The sequence below is a fragment of the Passer domesticus genome, chromosome 6 (genome assembly GCF_036417665.1).
Source record: "Passer domesticus isolate bPasDom1 chromosome 6, bPasDom1.hap1, whole genome shotgun sequence".
Taxonomy (NCBI): Eukaryota; Metazoa; Chordata; class Aves; order Passeriformes; family Passeridae; genus Passer; species Passer domesticus.
Genome location: NC_087479.1, coordinates 33,667,342 through 33,684,936, shown reverse-complemented (window position 1 = coordinate 33,684,936; position 17,595 = coordinate 33,667,342). Strand labels below are relative to the sequence as shown.

At 41.4% G+C, this 17,595-nt stretch overlaps 1 protein-coding gene across 1 annotated transcript; it reads left to right on the top strand.

Moving 5' to 3' along the window:
- Window positions 1–881: 881 nt before the first annotated feature.
- Window positions 882–16,085, top strand: LOC135303067 (serine/arginine-rich splicing factor 5-like). Its single transcript, XM_064424309.1, has 8 exons — window positions 882–1,027; window positions 3,202–3,340; window positions 6,788–6,858; window positions 7,636–7,722; window positions 9,129–9,201; window positions 12,957–13,030; window positions 13,939–14,049; window positions 14,615–16,085. The coding sequence occupies exons 2-8, from the start codon at window positions 3,215–3,217 to the stop codon at window positions 14,904–14,906; spliced, it is 834 nt and encodes a 277-aa protein (XP_064280379.1). The 5' UTR covers window positions 882–1,027; window positions 3,202–3,214; the 3' UTR covers window positions 14,907–16,085.
- Window positions 16,086–17,595: the final 1,510 nt, after the last annotated feature.

The window sequence follows — 17,595 nt, the reverse complement described above, 5'->3', positions numbered from 1 at the left end:
TGGTCCTGGGCAATCCTGGGGGATTAGACCAGATGATCTCAAAGGATCACTTCCAACTTAAAATATTCTATTTATTATGTGTATGTTTAATGTATAGGTTATCTCCCTCCTAGAGAGGGCAATAAATTTGAATGATGCCTGAATCTAACATACAATATCATAAGTGCAACTTAGATGTTTACTCCAAGTTAAAACAGGAAATGCAGACATGATGCTGTCAGACAAGGGGGGAAATAGGCAGACCAAACTGTAGTTGTATTTTAAGCATTGGGACAGTGAAAACTTAACAAGCATTGACAAAACATAAATTTCATCTTGGCCATCATACTGTAAGCTGCCATTATTACACGGTAAGAAGTCCATCAAGTGACTACATCTGACACTGATGCAGCAGGAATGTGCTGTTTATTCACGGACAAACCGCTTCTGCCACACAGGCCTGGATTTTGTCCGGGCGCGTTTCCCGGCCTAGGCTTCCCCCTGGTGTCAGCGCCAGCCATCCTGCGGCGTCGTGCACCGCAGCTTCTGCCTGCGAAGGGAAGGAAGATGGCAGCGACTGAGGGCTGCCGCGGCACAGCGCTGCGGGCAGGGCCGCGCTGCCGAGCGCCACGTGAATTGTCCCTGGTCGCCTCCGCTGGTGGAGCACAACTGAGACCCGTCTGTTTCGCCATGTCTCAGACAAAAAGTCACGGGCAGTTCAGCACGAGCAGGCTGCCCAGGGAAGCTGTGGCTGCCCCATCCCTGGCAGTGTGCAAGGCCAGGCTGGACGGGGCTCTGGACACCTACAGGGAACGTCCCTGCCCGCGGGGGGCTGGCAGCGGGCCGCTCTCTAAGCGCCCGCCATTGTCCCCCCCACGCCTACATCTCCCGTCGTGCCGCGCGGCGCGCTGCGGGTGGGGCGGCGCGGGCGGCAGTGCGCAGGCGCGGCGGTCGCGCGGCGGTCGGTCGGTGGAGCAGCCGGCAGCCATTGTCGCCGCGGCCGCAGAGCGGTTCCCTCACGGCCAGCAGGACTCGCCGCTCCGCGACGGTGAGTGGCCGCCCCTCCGCCGCGGGGGGCCGGGGCGGGCGCGGGGAGCCACCGGCGGCGTTCTGGCGGCGGTATCGTGCGGCGGGGCGGGAACGGGCCGAGGCCCGGGGGCGGCGGGCGGAGGCCGCGCTGGCGCCGCGCGGCGCCGCAGGCCCGGGCGCTCGGCGGGGCCGCGGCCGGGGGGAGGAGGGGGGGGACCGCCATCCATGCATCCATCCATCCTCCGGGCGGGGAGGGCTGATCGCGGCGGGATGGCCGGGAGGAGCCGTCGCGGATTGGAGGCGAGCGCGGAGCTTCGAGGAGCCGAAGGGGCCGGCGGCGCTGCGTGGGCCGGCGCCGCGATGGCGGCGGGCCCGTGAGCAGGGCCCGGCTGCCTTGGGCAGGCCGCAGGCCCGGCGCAGTCCCGGATCCTCACGGCTTCTCGAAGGAGGGAGGAGCAGATGGCCGCTTGCTGCGGGTGCGTGCTTCCCGAGGGCTTTTCCGCACCTCCTGGGTAGTCAGCGAGCGAGCTCGATTTCATTGTGCTAGGAGCGACGTGTGAAGCGCCGCGCCGCGCAGGTGTCAATACCGATCTCGCATCCATTGTGCTCCTTGATAATGAGTAAATAACGCGCGGATGGCTTGTTCGTGAGTCTTTCGCAGCATATTTGACAGTTTCAGTGGTGATCAGTTCCACCCACCCACTCCGTGTACATTTCTTTCTCTGATTCTTCTCCCCACTTTATTTTTCTGGAACTAAAAATATCGAACAGCAGTTACGCAGTCATTTTAATCTTTCAAATCTGTGTTGTTCCCAAAATGAGCGCTGTTGCCCAAGTGGCTGTTCTCGCCGTGTTTTAAAGCATGCAGTTACGTAAGGCTGTCCTTCCTCTGCGAGGGCCTGCCTTTCCCTTCATACCCACGGCCGGCCTGGCCGCTGTTTGTGTGGTACGGGTGCGCCAGGGAAAGAGACCGTGTGTTGGAGCACTGGGCACGCCGCCGGGCGAGGGAGCTGAACCAGCCCCTGGATTGGATTTCCCTGTGGGCATCACAGTGCACGGGTGAGCACAAAGGAGAGAATGGCTGCAGAGGGCAGCGTAGGCTCTTCCGAGGTTCGGGGATTGAGGCCGATCTAAGTAAGCGCTGGCACAGTTCACCCCCTCGCCCCGTAAAAAGCCCAGTGCCCAGGCTTCCAAAACTCCCGCACTTCTCTGATGGCGTGGTGAGTCTGAGTAAAGAAAGTATTCAGTAGAAACCTAATGGGTGCACGTTAACGGAGAAGGCAAATGACGTTAATTCAAAATAGTGCATCCAAACTGACTGGAATTATTTTCACAGCTAACATGACATGTTTGTTTACTCCGCCTGCATTAGAGCCCGGTATTGTAGTGCAAGATCACGTCATATTTCCATTCCTTAGGGCTCGAATTCTTTGTTTTTTTCTATGACAGCAAGCTCATTGAGTGAGCCAAATAATTAATATTTTCCAGTTATGAGATCTTAAAAATTTTTAAAGCACGTAAACTGAAAAAGTGACACCTTAAGGTAAAAGATTGAATTTTACATAGAGTATCTCAGATTATGTATCCTGGATCAGTGGATGGCTTTAAAAATTTGAATGCCTCAAATAGCTTTTTTTATTTTTGCTTTTTATTTTAAAATTTTTATTTTATTGTTGAAATCTCATAATGCAAAATTCTTCTTCAAAACCAGATAGACTGTTAAAATAACTTATATTTATGGCTACTGGAAATCGAGATAATTTCATGACTACCATTTATCTTTGTGTGCTAATAAAATTTTACTGCAGAAATTTTTCTACATGAAAGCAAAAGTTTTTAATTTTAATTTTTGTTGTTTGTTATTATTTTAATAATTAGCATACGAATTTTGTTTTTTCGGGTTTTTTTTCAGCTGTTGCTAACCCAGTAAAATCTTTGAAGTTACAGTTTTGGGATTTTAAGTTTCATGATTAAAAAGTACAAACCTTGAAGTTCTTTGTAGGTTCTGCTGGAAGTCAGCAAGACAGGATTTTGTCCCTTCTCTGGCTGTAGAGAATCAGGCTTTTACCATGTGTACCTGGAGGACAGTAAAATCAAATCCTATTTAACCGAGATTTCTGAGATGTAAAAGTGATCTTAATCACGCTATTTTAAGTTTGTTAATCTGATAAACAGTGCTGTTTTCTTTTTTAGCATCACCCTTAAGATGAGTGGCTGCCGTGTCTTTGTTGGGCACCTGAGCTCACGTGCTCGTGAGCGGGATGTGGAGAAGTTCTTCAAGGGATACGGTCGCATACGAGAGATCCACCTAAAAAATGGATTTGGGTTTGTGGTAAGCAACAGCTTTGTTTCCCTTGCTCTTGCTTACAGGGACTAACCTTGCTAGGATGATGTCAAGAAAAGAAAGATGTTTAAGATAATAGTTGCAGTGGGAAATAGAAAATATTGATAAACATTTCAGAAGGCTTTTCATAATTTTGGGTTACAGTTTTGGCCAGGTTTTGCTCAAAATCTTGGTAATATTCCAGCTACATTAAATACAGTGTTTGATTATAGTCTTCTATGGATTTAAAATTTACCCCTCATTTCTGAAGACTTTATAAATATTCTGTTATGGCAGTACAAAATTTTGCAGTCTTGACTGCAAGAAAAGTTTATAAGAACCTCTTAAGCACCTCTCTCAGCCCTTGCAGTCTGCTTGGTGATACTTCTTAAATAATGGCCTGACATAAAAGCAGAGTAGTTGGCTAAGACAACAGGTGTGGTAGGTGCTGCCTGGTGGATCCAAGCAGCACAGCTTTGAGGTCTTGTGCAGCTGAAGTTCAACATACCCATCATCAGTACATGTTTATAGGGCATAATTGTCTGTCAGACTATTAGATTAAATAGACAGTTCACTGTATCTCAGTTACCTACCACTGCTTTCTAGAGCTCTGTGCTCCTAAATGTCCAAATTTTGCAGCTTTACAGATTCACAGATTGACTCAGAATCAGCCTGTGTTTTAACTATTATCTCAGAGAATTGAGAATTAGCTGTTGTGCAGCACTTAGTTCAGACTTGAAAGGCTGATACTGCCCTCGCATATAATGGCAGGCTTACATGTCACCCTTTCTGCCAAGATCAATCCCTGGAGTGAAGTTACTGGAAAGGAACAAAAGGACAGGCTTTGCCTACTTTAGTTTCATGTGACTATTGCTCCTTTACTCCTACACATGATGGTTTCTGGTTCCCCTGCATTATGAGCTGCTTCTTATTGACTGCCAGCAGGTAAATACCTGTCTCTTAAAAGTCTGGAGGTGAATGGCTGATGTAGACAGGAGCCTCAGTTTATATTTAGAGTGCTCTTTCCAGTTGCTGCATTTTCTCAGTCCCCTTTCCTTGAGTGTTCCTCTTCTCTTCCTGAGCAGGGCTGTTGACTCATTCAGGAACAGCTTCTGTTCAGCTCTTGTAAGCAAGTCAGTCACTCATCCGTCCTCTAGTTCCTAGGTGGAACCATTTTCTTTTCAAAGATCACTAATAAGTTTGAATAATTCTCTTATAAATTTATATAAATAATGTAATTGTTCTCAGAATTTTTTTTTTCTTTGCAGCTAAACAGCTACCATACTTGCCATCCCATCATTGTACACCCATATCAGAAATCACTTCCATTGTTTGTGAAACTGTGTTGTAGGTTTTGGAAGGCTGACTGTATTCCCTTGAAGCTGCCTTTTCTTCCTGCTGAACAAACACAGCTCTCTCAACCTTTCTTTGTTATCCAGCCTTCTGATGAGTTTTGGTTGCTCTCTGCTAGTCTCAGTTCAATTTTTCAATGTCTTTTATGAGCTGGAGAGACCAAAACTGGACACAGTGTTCCAGGTGTGGCCTAACGAATGCCAAGTAGGGTGTAATAATAGCAGCCCTTGGTCTGCTGGTTGTACTGCTACGGATGCAGCCCAGGCTACCATGTGCTGTCATTGCAGCAAGGCCAGCTGCTGACTCATGCTTAGCTGACTCTCCACGAGGATTTCCATGTCCTTTTCAGCAGCATTCTGCTGCTTAGGATTGTCTTATGCCACATGCAGCACTTCATGTTTTATCTTTCGTTAAGACTTGTGATTCTTGCTTGCTTAATCTTTCAGCCTATCAAGGTCTTTTTGTGGGATGGTTTTTCATTCTGGTATATCCATTTGTCCTCCCACTTCGATGTCAAACATAAAACTGCTGAGGCTGTGCTTGATCCTGTCAGCCATGTCATTTATAAACACATGGAATGGCATTATCCTTCATGGCACTCTACTGGCCTCCTGCTGTCAGTTCATCGTTAATTTCTGTTATTTAAGACTTGTATTTATAAAACATTGCAAAACCAAGTGAACATTGTTGTAGTGTTCAAAACATGTTTTGTTGTGCTTGATTGAAATCATTGCTTAATCTTTGAAACTAACTATATTTACTTAAATTTTGTAGATTTCAGGGCATAGGGTTTTCAAACATCAAAACATAAAGCTAGATAGACTTGCAGATGTTCAGTTTGTTAGAAAGTAGTTGACATAATGGGACTTGTAATTGCCAACGACAGATACTTTCAAATGCTGGACCTAAGTTATGTGTCTTAAGATAATCTTTGCATCATCATGCAAGGATGTGTGATGTTCAACTTGGTAGTGAAACAAATTCCAGTGCAGAAGGGGGAAGATTGCTTAAGCCAGTATTGCTTCTGAAAAGCAGTTTATAGTTATGCAAACACTTTCTTCAATTTGAGAAGCTTCTTTTCTGTCATTCATTCCTTGCAAGCTGCAGTTCCACATTTTTTTCTCTCCATCTGCACTGTTGCTGCCAGCAGTCCCTACCCAGCTGCTTGTTCTCTCTGTTTTATTTCTTTCCTTTGTCCCCTTGCCTCTCATGGTGTTGCTGCAGTTGTCCACATATAATGAACCTACCTGAGAAGCTGATCTGGTTGAAAAATAACACTTTTTGACCCCCACTTCCTGCACAAAGTGTGCTGTTTTTAATCTGGGTAAATTTCTTGACCTACTTTCCTGCAGAGCTGTACAAGCAGCTTTGCCAAGAACCAGTGGGCTGGATAGTGGGCAGAGGCTACTTGAGCTGCCTAAAGCAGCATTTCTGCCAAAAGCAAAGTGACAGATTCCATTGCAAGAGTAAATGGAATTCTGCTGGTTACAGCTGATCTGGATCACAGGTGGCCAGCGCTGTGGAAGGGCTTATGTTTCATACTCTTCTTACATGGGCATCTTTTTGCCCAGCTAGTGAACTGAATTCACTCAGAAAAAATTAGGAGGGCTCTTTTTTCTGGTTCACTCTTTCTTTGCCAGTTCAGTAAGAATTTATCTTGTAAGAGTTTTGGCAGTGCACAACTCTCCTGCATTTGATCGGCTCATGCTATTATATTCAATTTCCCTGTATGTGGAGCTGTGTTTTAAATTATATGTCTTTAAGTAATTTCCCCCACCTCTCCCCAAAAGTATTTTAGATACTTCTTAGCACCCCAGGTTATTTAATTAATAGGTCCTGCAAATAAGCTATACTGAAACAATTGGGGAGGCAAAAGGAGTTTGTGGGATGGAGGGAGAAGAAATTATGAATAGGAACATCTTGGCTTTTCAGTTATAAATGTACTAGGAACTAGCTTCCTTATTCAAAGTTGATGATGCTTGCTGTATCTTGGTGATACTTGTATTTGCTGTAGAAATGTAAAATTTATAAAGAAAGCATATTTATTAGTGTTTGCATATACTGTGAGGGAAAATGCATTTTTTATTCCTATTTTCTTTTTAGGAATTTGAAGACCACAGGGATGCTGATGATGCAATTTATGAACTAAATGGTAAAGAGCTGTGTGATGAAAGGTAAGTGTGATACCATAATTTCCCTTAAGAATAGAAAAAGTTTTTTGCATCTAAGTGCAATATCTTGTGCTCTGACATCCATTTCCCCTGGTTCTGTGGTGGGATATACCTTCCATAACTTGAAAGACATTCATTGGTATCCAGTCGTGTTTAAGGCAAAGATGAGTTTGGGACTGGAGGAAGAGTGGTTTGGAGCAGGGCTGACCATTTTCTCTACTTGCACTTAGTTCTCTTTCAGAGTAACTCAGGATCTTCTCACTAGGAATATTAGTAAGAGTGAATTGAACTTGTTTAGTATTTTTCTGTATATTGACCAGAAAATAAACTGATGATAGCCTGTTATCATTTGGATCGTTGCCCTTCAGTTTGCAGTAAGGTGAATTATAGTCATTGAATGTTGCAGTAATTTTTATTGTGATTATGAAAGCTGTATTTTAGGTCATTAGGTTGTTGTTAGTTATTTTAGTATTCTTTTCTCTCTGTGAGTACTCCTGGGCTCTGGTTGAGCAAATTCAAGTGTTTGTCTGAATTACAGACTCGTTACAATTTTCATGAAAATCCAAGGGAGGCCAATGAGAAAAAACAGTGTTCTGGCTCTTTAAGAAATGCCAGTGGTTGTGTTATAAATCGTTGCTTGCAAGGGCAAGATAATTCTTGTTTGTGCACATTTGCTTCCAGTTGTGAAAAGATTTAAGTCAATGTCGAATACTTGAAGTTTGTTGTTTTAATTTTTTTTATGTGCTTGGGTTTTTTTTTTTTTTTTGTTCCTATCACAAGGGTCACAATTGAACATGCTCGAGCCCGAAGAGGAAGGGGAAGATTCTCCCAGCGGTTCAGTTACTACCAGTCGCAGAGTGGATCTAGGTAGGTGGTCTGGGCTCTCTGTCCCTTTCCTCTTCCAGTAACAAAGGAACTGGAGTTTTCTTTTTGTGAGTTAGGGATCCAACTCTGTTTCCCTGTGTAGCTTCACAAAAGAAGTTTTATGTTCTCAGACCTTGCAGGTTCATTACTATTACTTGCCTTCTCAGGCTGAGGAGAGTGGGGATTTTAAAGCAGTTTAACTGTCTTGGAGAGGTTCACAAACCTATTATGTGAACCATGTTATAGCCACTGTGCTGGTCTTGCTTCCTGCTCTCATGTAAATGATGAGAAGAAGTATTGCTGCAGTTGGTTTGGCTGATTTTAACCCTAAGTCAGGAGAAGTGCAGAGTTTCTCTATTGCAGCTTTTGTCACCAAATTAAACTTACATGATAAGTAGGATATTGTAGAGCAATAATTCAAGGTATTTACTGTCTAACCAAATTTTCACATTTCCAGTTGTATGGTTATCAAAATGCTTATTTCAGCACAACCTAGAAAAGGAGCAGTGCTAGGGCACAAGATAAACAGTTATGCACGTGTCAGTAAATAGCAGTTGACTAAGTTTGCTGACCAAGCAGGAGAGTCTCTCTCCAGCGATGGAATGTGGAAACCAGGACACAGCTCATGTCTAGAATACCTCTAGAGGACACGCAGTATTTGTGGAGTTGTTCACTTTCAGTGATTAGGGCCAGTGGTGAACCTTGTGCCAACATGCAGTGAAAGTTCTGCAGATTTGCATGTATTGTGCCAGACAACTACACATTACGTCTTTTCACTTCACATCTACCCTGTGTGAAGGAAATATGCGTGGAGGAATTTACTCTGTAGAAACGTTCATAGCTGTGGCCCATGCAGAGTAGAGTATGGAAGAAAAAATGAAGATACAAGGGACATAAACCTTCATGTTAGTTGCAAAGTCAGAATTGCTGCCAGTTACCAACCAATGTGTGGAGCATTAATCTGCATATGCAAGCATGTTAATTAGATGTTTTTTACTTTAATGGCAATAACCTTGGTGTGGTATAATAGGTCTGAGGTTCAGGCTAAAAGTGGACTTTCAGAGTAGCAAGTTTGCTTGATTGAAGGTCATGGGCATCTGACATTGTAGTCACGTTCATGATGTCAGATTGCCAGTGCTAGACAAGAAAAGGTTTGCAATAATGGAAAAACGAGACTCACCCTGCCAGTTCTGTGACTCTGGATCGTGGATCTGGGTGTTTTGAAAAAAACTGGGACCCTCTCCAGTGGAGTCTTAAATATACTCTTGACTAAGAAGAATCAAGCCTGCAGTCCAACAATAAGGAAATTACTTAAATCTTTCAGCAAACTGAAGAAAATGTCAGATTTCTTTAAGTTTTAAATTCATTACACTGGAGAATTTTTTTCTTTTTCCTTTGAATTCTTCCAGCCGGTATGGGCCTCCTGTTCGTACTGAACACAGGATCATTGTTGAAAACCTTTCCTCCCGTATCAGCTGGCAGGTGAGTTAGCATCTTACCTTCTCTTTATTACACCTTATTTTACTACTCCGTAAGTAGACTGCATTCAGTCTGATTTCTTAATAAAGCCATCATAAATATTTAATGTGAACAAAAAATAAGAAAAAAAGCTTCAGGGATTGCTAAAAATTAACATTCAAGCACTTACAGAAGTCTTTTGTTTCAAAGCTGTGCAAATATAATGTAAGTAGATTTTGTAATTAGGAACTGATTCTTAATTCTGTTTACCAGCTAATAAAACTTTGGAAGACTCTAGATTATTTCTAAAATACTGAAACATTGCATTAATTCAGACCGTGTCATTCTTTTGTATTGTTACACCTGGAGGTGCATGTCTTTGTTTTGATTGTAATTTGTGGTCTTCTCTTATGTTTTGCAAAATATTTTTGTGACCTAGTTAATGATTGAAAATTCTGGTAATATGTCATTAATACAGGGAATTTTAAGAGAGCTACTGTGTCGAGTATGCTTCTTTTAGATACTTTTTTTTTTAAACCCAAACTTTTAGTACTTGTAATTTGAAGCTTTTTTGCCACCTTTCTTTTTTTTTTTTTTTTTTTCACCTCTTGCTAATGTTTTGCTAATATTTAGCTGGTTTTTAACAGAATAGCCATGTAATCAGTTATTTTAGTTGTGTTCTGTGTAGTGTACAGTGTCACTTTGTAAGGACATAGCAACAGATGGTATTTACAGAAGGTGAGTGAATAGTGGAGTTTAGTCTTGTTCATTAACCTATGTATTTTTTGAATAAAGAGACTTTGATGAAAGTCTGAAAGATGCAGTAGGACATGTTGGATGTTCAAAGCCTCGGTCTTGGAGCTACTTCCCCACAGGGAGGCTTGTTGGTTTGCTTGGAGCTGTGCTGATGTGTTTTGCAAGAGTTGGGTGCAATCCATGCAGATAAACAGTTCAACTCAATTTATCTTCTGCATGACAGGTTCAGAGGGTTCGTAACAGAACAGTTGCGTTAATTATTGAATAACTAAAGAAAACCAGCTGAGTTCATGTGAAGATCAACTGGATTTAATCTAAATATCTTCTGGGTTTGCTATGCAGTTAGATATATGAAGAGATTGTCACTTGGAAACAACAGTAGGGACCAGAGAAGTAAGCTATAATGGAGTGTTAAGGAAAATAAATCCTGCAGTGCTGTTTAGTGTTAAATGCATAACTTGAAAAAAGATTAACATTTTTGTAACTTTCTTTTACTTGTGAATATTTATAATGGCTTTATGTGTACTTAACATTTTAATCTGAAGCCCACCCAAGTCAGATTTCATACTGGTGAATATTTTGGTGTTCTAATTAAATGTTTTAATGTCTCTTAAATACGTGGTAAGTTAGCATAAGAGACTGTCGATACCTGCCTAAATAGACATCATTGGAAGGTAACAACCATACGCAAGCTGCATTTACTTTTGAAGTTGTACTGCTTTGGTACTGACTATAGTGTTTTAACTTTTAACTGTGCTATTTATAACACATTAAAATAGCTAATCCATTAACAGTAGTGCCATTATTCTTCCCTTCTAATCCCTGCTAGGAAGCACACTCATTATGGAACCTTGCTTTTAAACTTGCACACAATTTAATCTTTGGTGTGTCCAGGTCCCCATACTTTTGAGAACATCTATCTCCCTTAAAAGTTACTGTGTTGGGATATTTAAACATAGAAAAAGCCAGAAAAATTCAGATCAGTTTCCTCAGATTGTTGACTATATTGTTAATAGATAATCCCATCTCTAAGTAGTAGACAAACTGTTAGAACTCTCCTTTTTTTTTAGCATACATGTATTTCTGCATGTTCAGAGCTTTCCAACCACCCTCATCAGTTTCCCAGTATCAAATTTTCAAGCAGTTGAGAAAAGTAGGTCTGTGTTACATCAAGATATATTTTCCTATTTATGGTTGTCCTACACCTTATTCCTCTCTGCTGCTAAGGACAACAGGGTTTTCTTGTGCTATTTAAGGTGACCCAGAACAGTAAACTTAAGATAAAATTTGATTGTTCCACTGGTTAGGTGATACCAGGTAACTTTAAAACATTCCCCTAATTACAGAATGTGGAGCTTTTATAACACATGTACACTACCTCTAAGAAATAATGTTGGCATCTTAATCATGTTGACATTGTGATTACAAATGATATTTCGTGTTAATGTTTCTTAGGGTTCAGCATATAGTGTGGCAAGATTGTGGGAGCCTCAATCTTAAAGCCTTAAGTTACTGATTTGGGACATAATTGCATAGATTAACATTTTCTAACTTCCTTTTGACTTACCAGTCCTGGTCTGGTTAAATTCTCATTGACTTGAGCAGAGCCAAAATTTTGTCCATCATCTCTAAATTGAGGTAATTTGAAGTATTGTTTTTAATGGTATTAGTAGGGACCAATTTTCATTTGCTGTTAGTGTTTCTTTATATTAAGACCTGTGAAACAAGGAAAATATCTACTACTACTCTTCATATACCAGTTTTTAACATCAAACTATTGAATCAATATACTAGACAAAACTAAGCTTTTTTATATTCTGTGGCAAATGTTCTAAAGTTTTTTCTTGGCTTTTTGTTTTGTAGTCTTTTGTTCCTTAAGCATATTTCTAATTCTAACCAAGTGCATTTTGAACCTCTTCTAACAACCTTGATTTGGTTAACCTTCATTTTTCTTGTGTGGAGGAAAAAGAACCAAAGATTTGGGGGTTTTCTAGTGGCTGAAATTCTAGGGTTTGGCCTGTTCTGAATTTTCCTTTTGGTTCCTATGACACTCCTGTTTTTTGGCAGTCTAGATCTTGGTTTGCCTGGGTTTGATCTCGATTGGCTAGCACAGATCATCCTCGGGTTCTTTAGCCACTTCTGGAGACTGGAGACTATGTCCAGTGCTTTCAGGGCCTCTGGTACCTCCGTGAAGCATATTGCTATGAGCCATCACTGCCTTTCTCATGTAAGAGAGTTCCTCTTGGCCAGCTAGGTATTGGACAAGCAGCTCTTTGCTTAAGGTACCTTCTTATATCACCTGCCTCTTGTGGTGTGCTGCGGTAAGTAGTGTGGGATTATAAAATACCAGATACTGTTGGGTAAAAGTGCTGCCTTAACTTAGACAAATGTTTAGCTTTTTTGTGACCTTCTGCATTATTTGTTTTGTGCTTTCTCCTATTGCTAAGCAAGTAATTTTACTTGTCCACGTTTAGCCTCTGTTAAGTTTAAGACAAAGATCTCTGTTGATGTGACACTATAGTGTGACGGATACTCAAATGAAATTTAAGGAAAAAATTCCTTTGTAAAATTTTTAATTACATTGTAGTTAGACCTTTTTGCTTTTAATTTTGCTTTGAAGCTGGGGGAGGTGAGCATAAAGGTTGAATTTGTCTACATTTATTGGAATGTCATTTAACTGGGGCATTAGTTGCGAAAATCTGGATTTAATACTACTGCACTTCTCAGTTCTGATTTCAGGGGACGTGTTGGTATTTTAAGTATTGCATTTTCATAACAGCTGGTTTTGGGATGTAGGATTATCTTGAAAGCAGTGTTTTATTCACTGTAGCTGTAAAATCATGGATCCTTTCTGTATGCAGCTGCTATTACATAAGCTGTTTCAGAAACTCTTCTAATTTTTTTTTTAATATATAGAAATGAAAAAGCATTAAGCCGTTTCAGCAGAGAGAGTTTTAGGGGCGTATGCTGCTACCTGACTGATTAGTGTCCTGTTCAAACTAAAATGTTAACTTTTGCTGTAGGACTTGAAAGATGTCATGAGAAAGGCAGGGGAGGTCACCTATGTGGATGCACACAGAAACAACAGGAATGAAGGGTAAGTTGATTTTTTGTCTTTGTGATAGCTGAAACTATTGAAGGTGTGATTTTTCCTCTAATACAGAAGAAGTGAAATATAAATCTATGGGGTGGCTCAGATGCTGAAATTTTTCCAGTTCAAGAACCAAAACAATCCAAAACACGAACTGTCAGTGAGAAGGAGTTCAGTCTCTATTCTCTAACATGAAACCAATATAGGAAAGCAGGAAAGGAAGGGAGAGTTCCTTTCAAATGTTAAGTCCTGCTGTCTTACATAATGATTTATGATCTGAGGCCTGAGGCTAAAACACCTCCTGCCTGTGGCTGCTTTACACTGGTTCAGCAGTCAAAGTCATGGGAAATTAATATCATCAACTTCCATGGGGAACACCTACCTGCCCACTCTCTGTTCTCAGTCCTGCAGACTACAAAGGTCCTGCACAACAAAGCAGGAGGGAAGGAAGTGTGAATAGAGTTTCTGTGCTGGCAAAACTGCTCTAGGGCCACTGCAAACCAATACAACACACCCTTTTTTGAGTTCAGATTTTAAAAACCACAAAGACCAGACTTTTTATTCACTATTAAAATTCTTTAATAGGGCAGAAGAGTGCAAACTTGTATTGTTTCAGGGAAAGCTTTGGAGTGCAGTTTAGGACTGAAAGGTATTTCCTCAGCTGGTGCAGGTTTGTGTAGCTTCCTGCATTTTCTCCATCTTGCAGATGGCAGTTCTGGTATTGTTTAAGTAGATGTGAGTGGTGTTGATAGCTAGGACTGTTGTGTCATATTTTCTTACTAACCGTGTTAAAAACTAGCTTTCAGAAGATAAAACAGAAAGCTGTGAATCAACAGATTAAAAAGGGCCACACCTGCTTTCCTTACTTTTTTTGTTTCTCTGAAACTTTTCTTTAATTTCATTATGGTATACAGGGTTGTGGAGTTTGCATCTTACAGTGACATGAAGAGTGCACTGGAAAAACTGGATGGCACTGAGCTGAATGGACGCAGAATTAAACTGACTGAAGACCACAGAAGGCATCGGTATGTCACCTGGCATGATAAAATTCTGCTGAGGACATGGGTTTGAGTAGTATTGGTGCCAAAATTTGATTGTGTCGTTTTTTTGGCCCCAAGCTAAATATCACTGCACAGAACCACTTTCTAGCAGTGTAAACAGATTAAGATAAGAACTAACTTGCTGAAACAGGGTAAATAGAACACTTTTGGATGAGATTAAGGTTTTTTTTAAAAGACAAAATGTGGTATTATAAAAAACTTCTTAAAACATGAATTTTGGTATTAAAAATGTTTAACTTAAAGGAAGGCTGTTTCACAGTACTGTAAAATATTTCTCAAATAGTTGTGAAAGCCACCTTGTTCATGAGAATAAGAAAATCAGTTAGCTTGCTTGCATTATTCCTAAGCAGTACTGTCAAGATGGAGCATAGCGGAAATGTGGCAGCACTGTGAAATGGCTGAATGCTGTGAATAGCGCTTTCACGTGTTCAGATGGGCGTGCTGTGTGTACAAAGTAGTTGAGAATTTTACATTATTGTTTTAAATTTAGTAAGACGTGAGACTACAGCCTTTAATTATGTCTTTCTAGAAGCAGATCTCGATCAAGGAGTTACTCAAGATCTCGCAGCAGGTCCAGGTCTACAGGATCCTCCAGATCGGACTCGCGGTCCCGGTCCCGATCAAGGTCCCGGTCCAGGTCCAGGTCTCGCTCTCGATCCCGATCTCGCTCTCGATCCCGCTCTCGTTCTCGCAGTCGTACTCCTAAAAAGAGTTACTCCCACAAAAGCCACCGCTCCAGCTTGATAGCTTCTTCCCCCTCTCCCTCTTCTTCTAAAAGAAAATCTCGTTCTAGGTCGAGCTCTGCTCATAGCCGTAGTTAACCTGCTTTGAGAGATGTATTAATTAATTTGATTCAAGTTTCTTCAAGACTTGAGATGAGTTATATGTGAGATCTGGGAGGGGAAGAGTTAACATGATGAAAGGGTGACCTCCTCTTACATTGCCAAAGTGCCTGTCATCAAATAGGCCATCTCTGTGAGGAGGGGCTGGCTGTCAGCTTTCTTCTTTCAGTGAAGTCTGGAGTGGGAAGTCTTTTTTATTTTTTTTCCCTGCTATTAGTAAACATTTCTATCATAGATATATTATGTACACATAATGCTGAGGTAATGGGATGAGACAATACGCTGCTTTCTCCCTCTCTTGCCCCTACTTTCCCCTCCACCTCCAAGGCCTTTGACTTCCAAAATACTATGTTAGCTTTTGTCCTTGGTATTAAGTCTGAGAACAGGAAGTATAGATTTAATTCCTTTAAGGTTCTGTGGCTACTTTTCTGTGCGAGAATGAATGGACCAGATAAAATTAGTTTAGAGTTCCCCTTTTTCCCTGTTGCTTGGCTTAACAGGCTGTTTAAGTTCCAGCTTTACATGACCTTGACAATATGCTTAATTTGCAAAAGACTTTCAGGAATACACATTGGTTAGTTGAATATTGCTCACTTGGATAATGGATTAATACAATGTTAAGCAGTAATGAAAGCTGGAATTTTCTGTTAAAATGAGACATACCATCCAGATGTCAGGTTTATTGGGAATCCATTATAATAATTTTACAGTAATTCACTAGTATGTGGTATTGTATGTATAGGCCTTATTTGACAGGTGACTTCATAAAACTGCACAGAAATGTCAATATGCATGTCCATGTTTTTGATGTTTATAAAAGTGACATAGCTTTCATACCCCAAAGTGTGATACTAAATAACATGTGTATGACTAGCAATAGTCTTGATGGAAAGGAAGGTTATTTTAGTAATGAGAGCAGCAAAAAAAATTCCCAGGAAAAGTGTAGTCAAAATCTCCGGAATGCACAGTTGTTTTGATTAATAGGAATTTCCACTGCAAATACTGTTGTTCTTACAATTTGGAATTAGATATTTTTTTTTAACTTCTGTATTGTCAAAGAAGGGAAACATTTTTGGAAGAAATATGTAAATTAATCCCAAAGTCTTACATGTATTTAAATGTACCATTCCTAATAAAATCAATCCTTTTTCTGGCTTATTTTGCAGTTTTGTTTTAATTGTTGTTGCTGTTGCTCACTTCAGTCTTTCTGACATGATCATAAAGATATTTGTAGTTATTTGTAGTTATACCTGTATGGAAGCAAGAAAACGGAAACTAGAAACCAGTTATGATATATAAGTGACCAGATGCTGACTAACTGGAGGACAGGACAGGATTTTACTGTTGTGGCCAGCAGTGGCTGTTTGAATAAATGGCAAAAGGATTCTTTCTGCAGTCCTTGCAAACAGGTTTGTGTGATACCTTCTGCTCTGACACTTCAACAGAAGAACCAACAACCAAATGGCCATGGGTGTTGGACTCTTCCTATAGGTAAATTAATTTGTCACTTTTGAAATGCTGTGCTAGAGATTCTTACATTGCCTACACAACTTGTGTACATAAAAGTCTTCAAGGCTAACACCCTTTATAAAGCCAAGTTACTGGTGATCCTGCCCATGGCAGGGGCTTGGAACTAGATTTTTAGGGTTCCTTGCCACCCATACTATTCTTCCATTCTTTGCATGTTTGCCATGATGTGATCTGAATATGCTAGCAGTTCTCTTGCCACAGGACATTTCCTCCTAGGGGAAGGAAGCCTCATCCTACAGCATGCAATTGCTTGCAGCACAAGGCATGCCCACCTGGAAGTCAAGCACTGCAGTTAGTTGCATTTCAGCAACTGGCTGCGTATTTTCTGTGATGTTTATGGCACTTCTTTATTACTAACTACGTTTTTGTCAGTTTAACACACAGCTTTTCATCCAAGGATATCCCAGTGGTTCATGAAGATAAACTTTATTGTACTTGGCCACATCACATCTCTGCTTTATTGATGAGAAAATGGAAATGAGTGTGGTGCTTGCTCACCTGTGGTTGCCAGACAAAAGGGGATGAGGAGGAGGATGAGGAATATTCCTACCAGGAAGGCCAGGATTCCTCACTGAGCAGGTTTGGCTCCGGCTCATGCCATCTACTGGCTGTCCTTGTGCCACTGCTCCTGGAAGGGTGTGCCTTGTGTTTGAGGACAAGACATTTCTCTTTGAAAACTGCGGTGGGGGAAGGAGCAATGTGATTCCGAGTAGGAAGAAATGCCCCAGGATCTGTACCTGCATCTCTCTGCCCCTGCTCCAGCAAAGGATCAAGGGCCTTGAGTGCCAGGGGTGGAATCTCTGCGCCCTGCCAGCTCCTCCTGCCACACCCCGATCTGAGAGCTAACTTGTAGTTCCTAAGTGGAATTAGTCTTCTTACAGAGGTTTTGGAGGCATGTAATTTTCCATCTGTTTCACTCATTTCCACTCCATAGCCATTGTTTGCTGGCAGACTAAGTGCTTTGTGCATCCAGTACCTGAGGGCAAGTTTCCCATTTTCCAGCCCTGCAATCAGTTCCCCCTTCACCACCTCTCTCTGCAAACCTTCTGGAGAGTTGTTAGCCTTTCACCCCGGGTGATTTACTAGGACAATAACATTGATTAGCCAACAGTTATACCTGGCAGAAGGCTCCATGCAT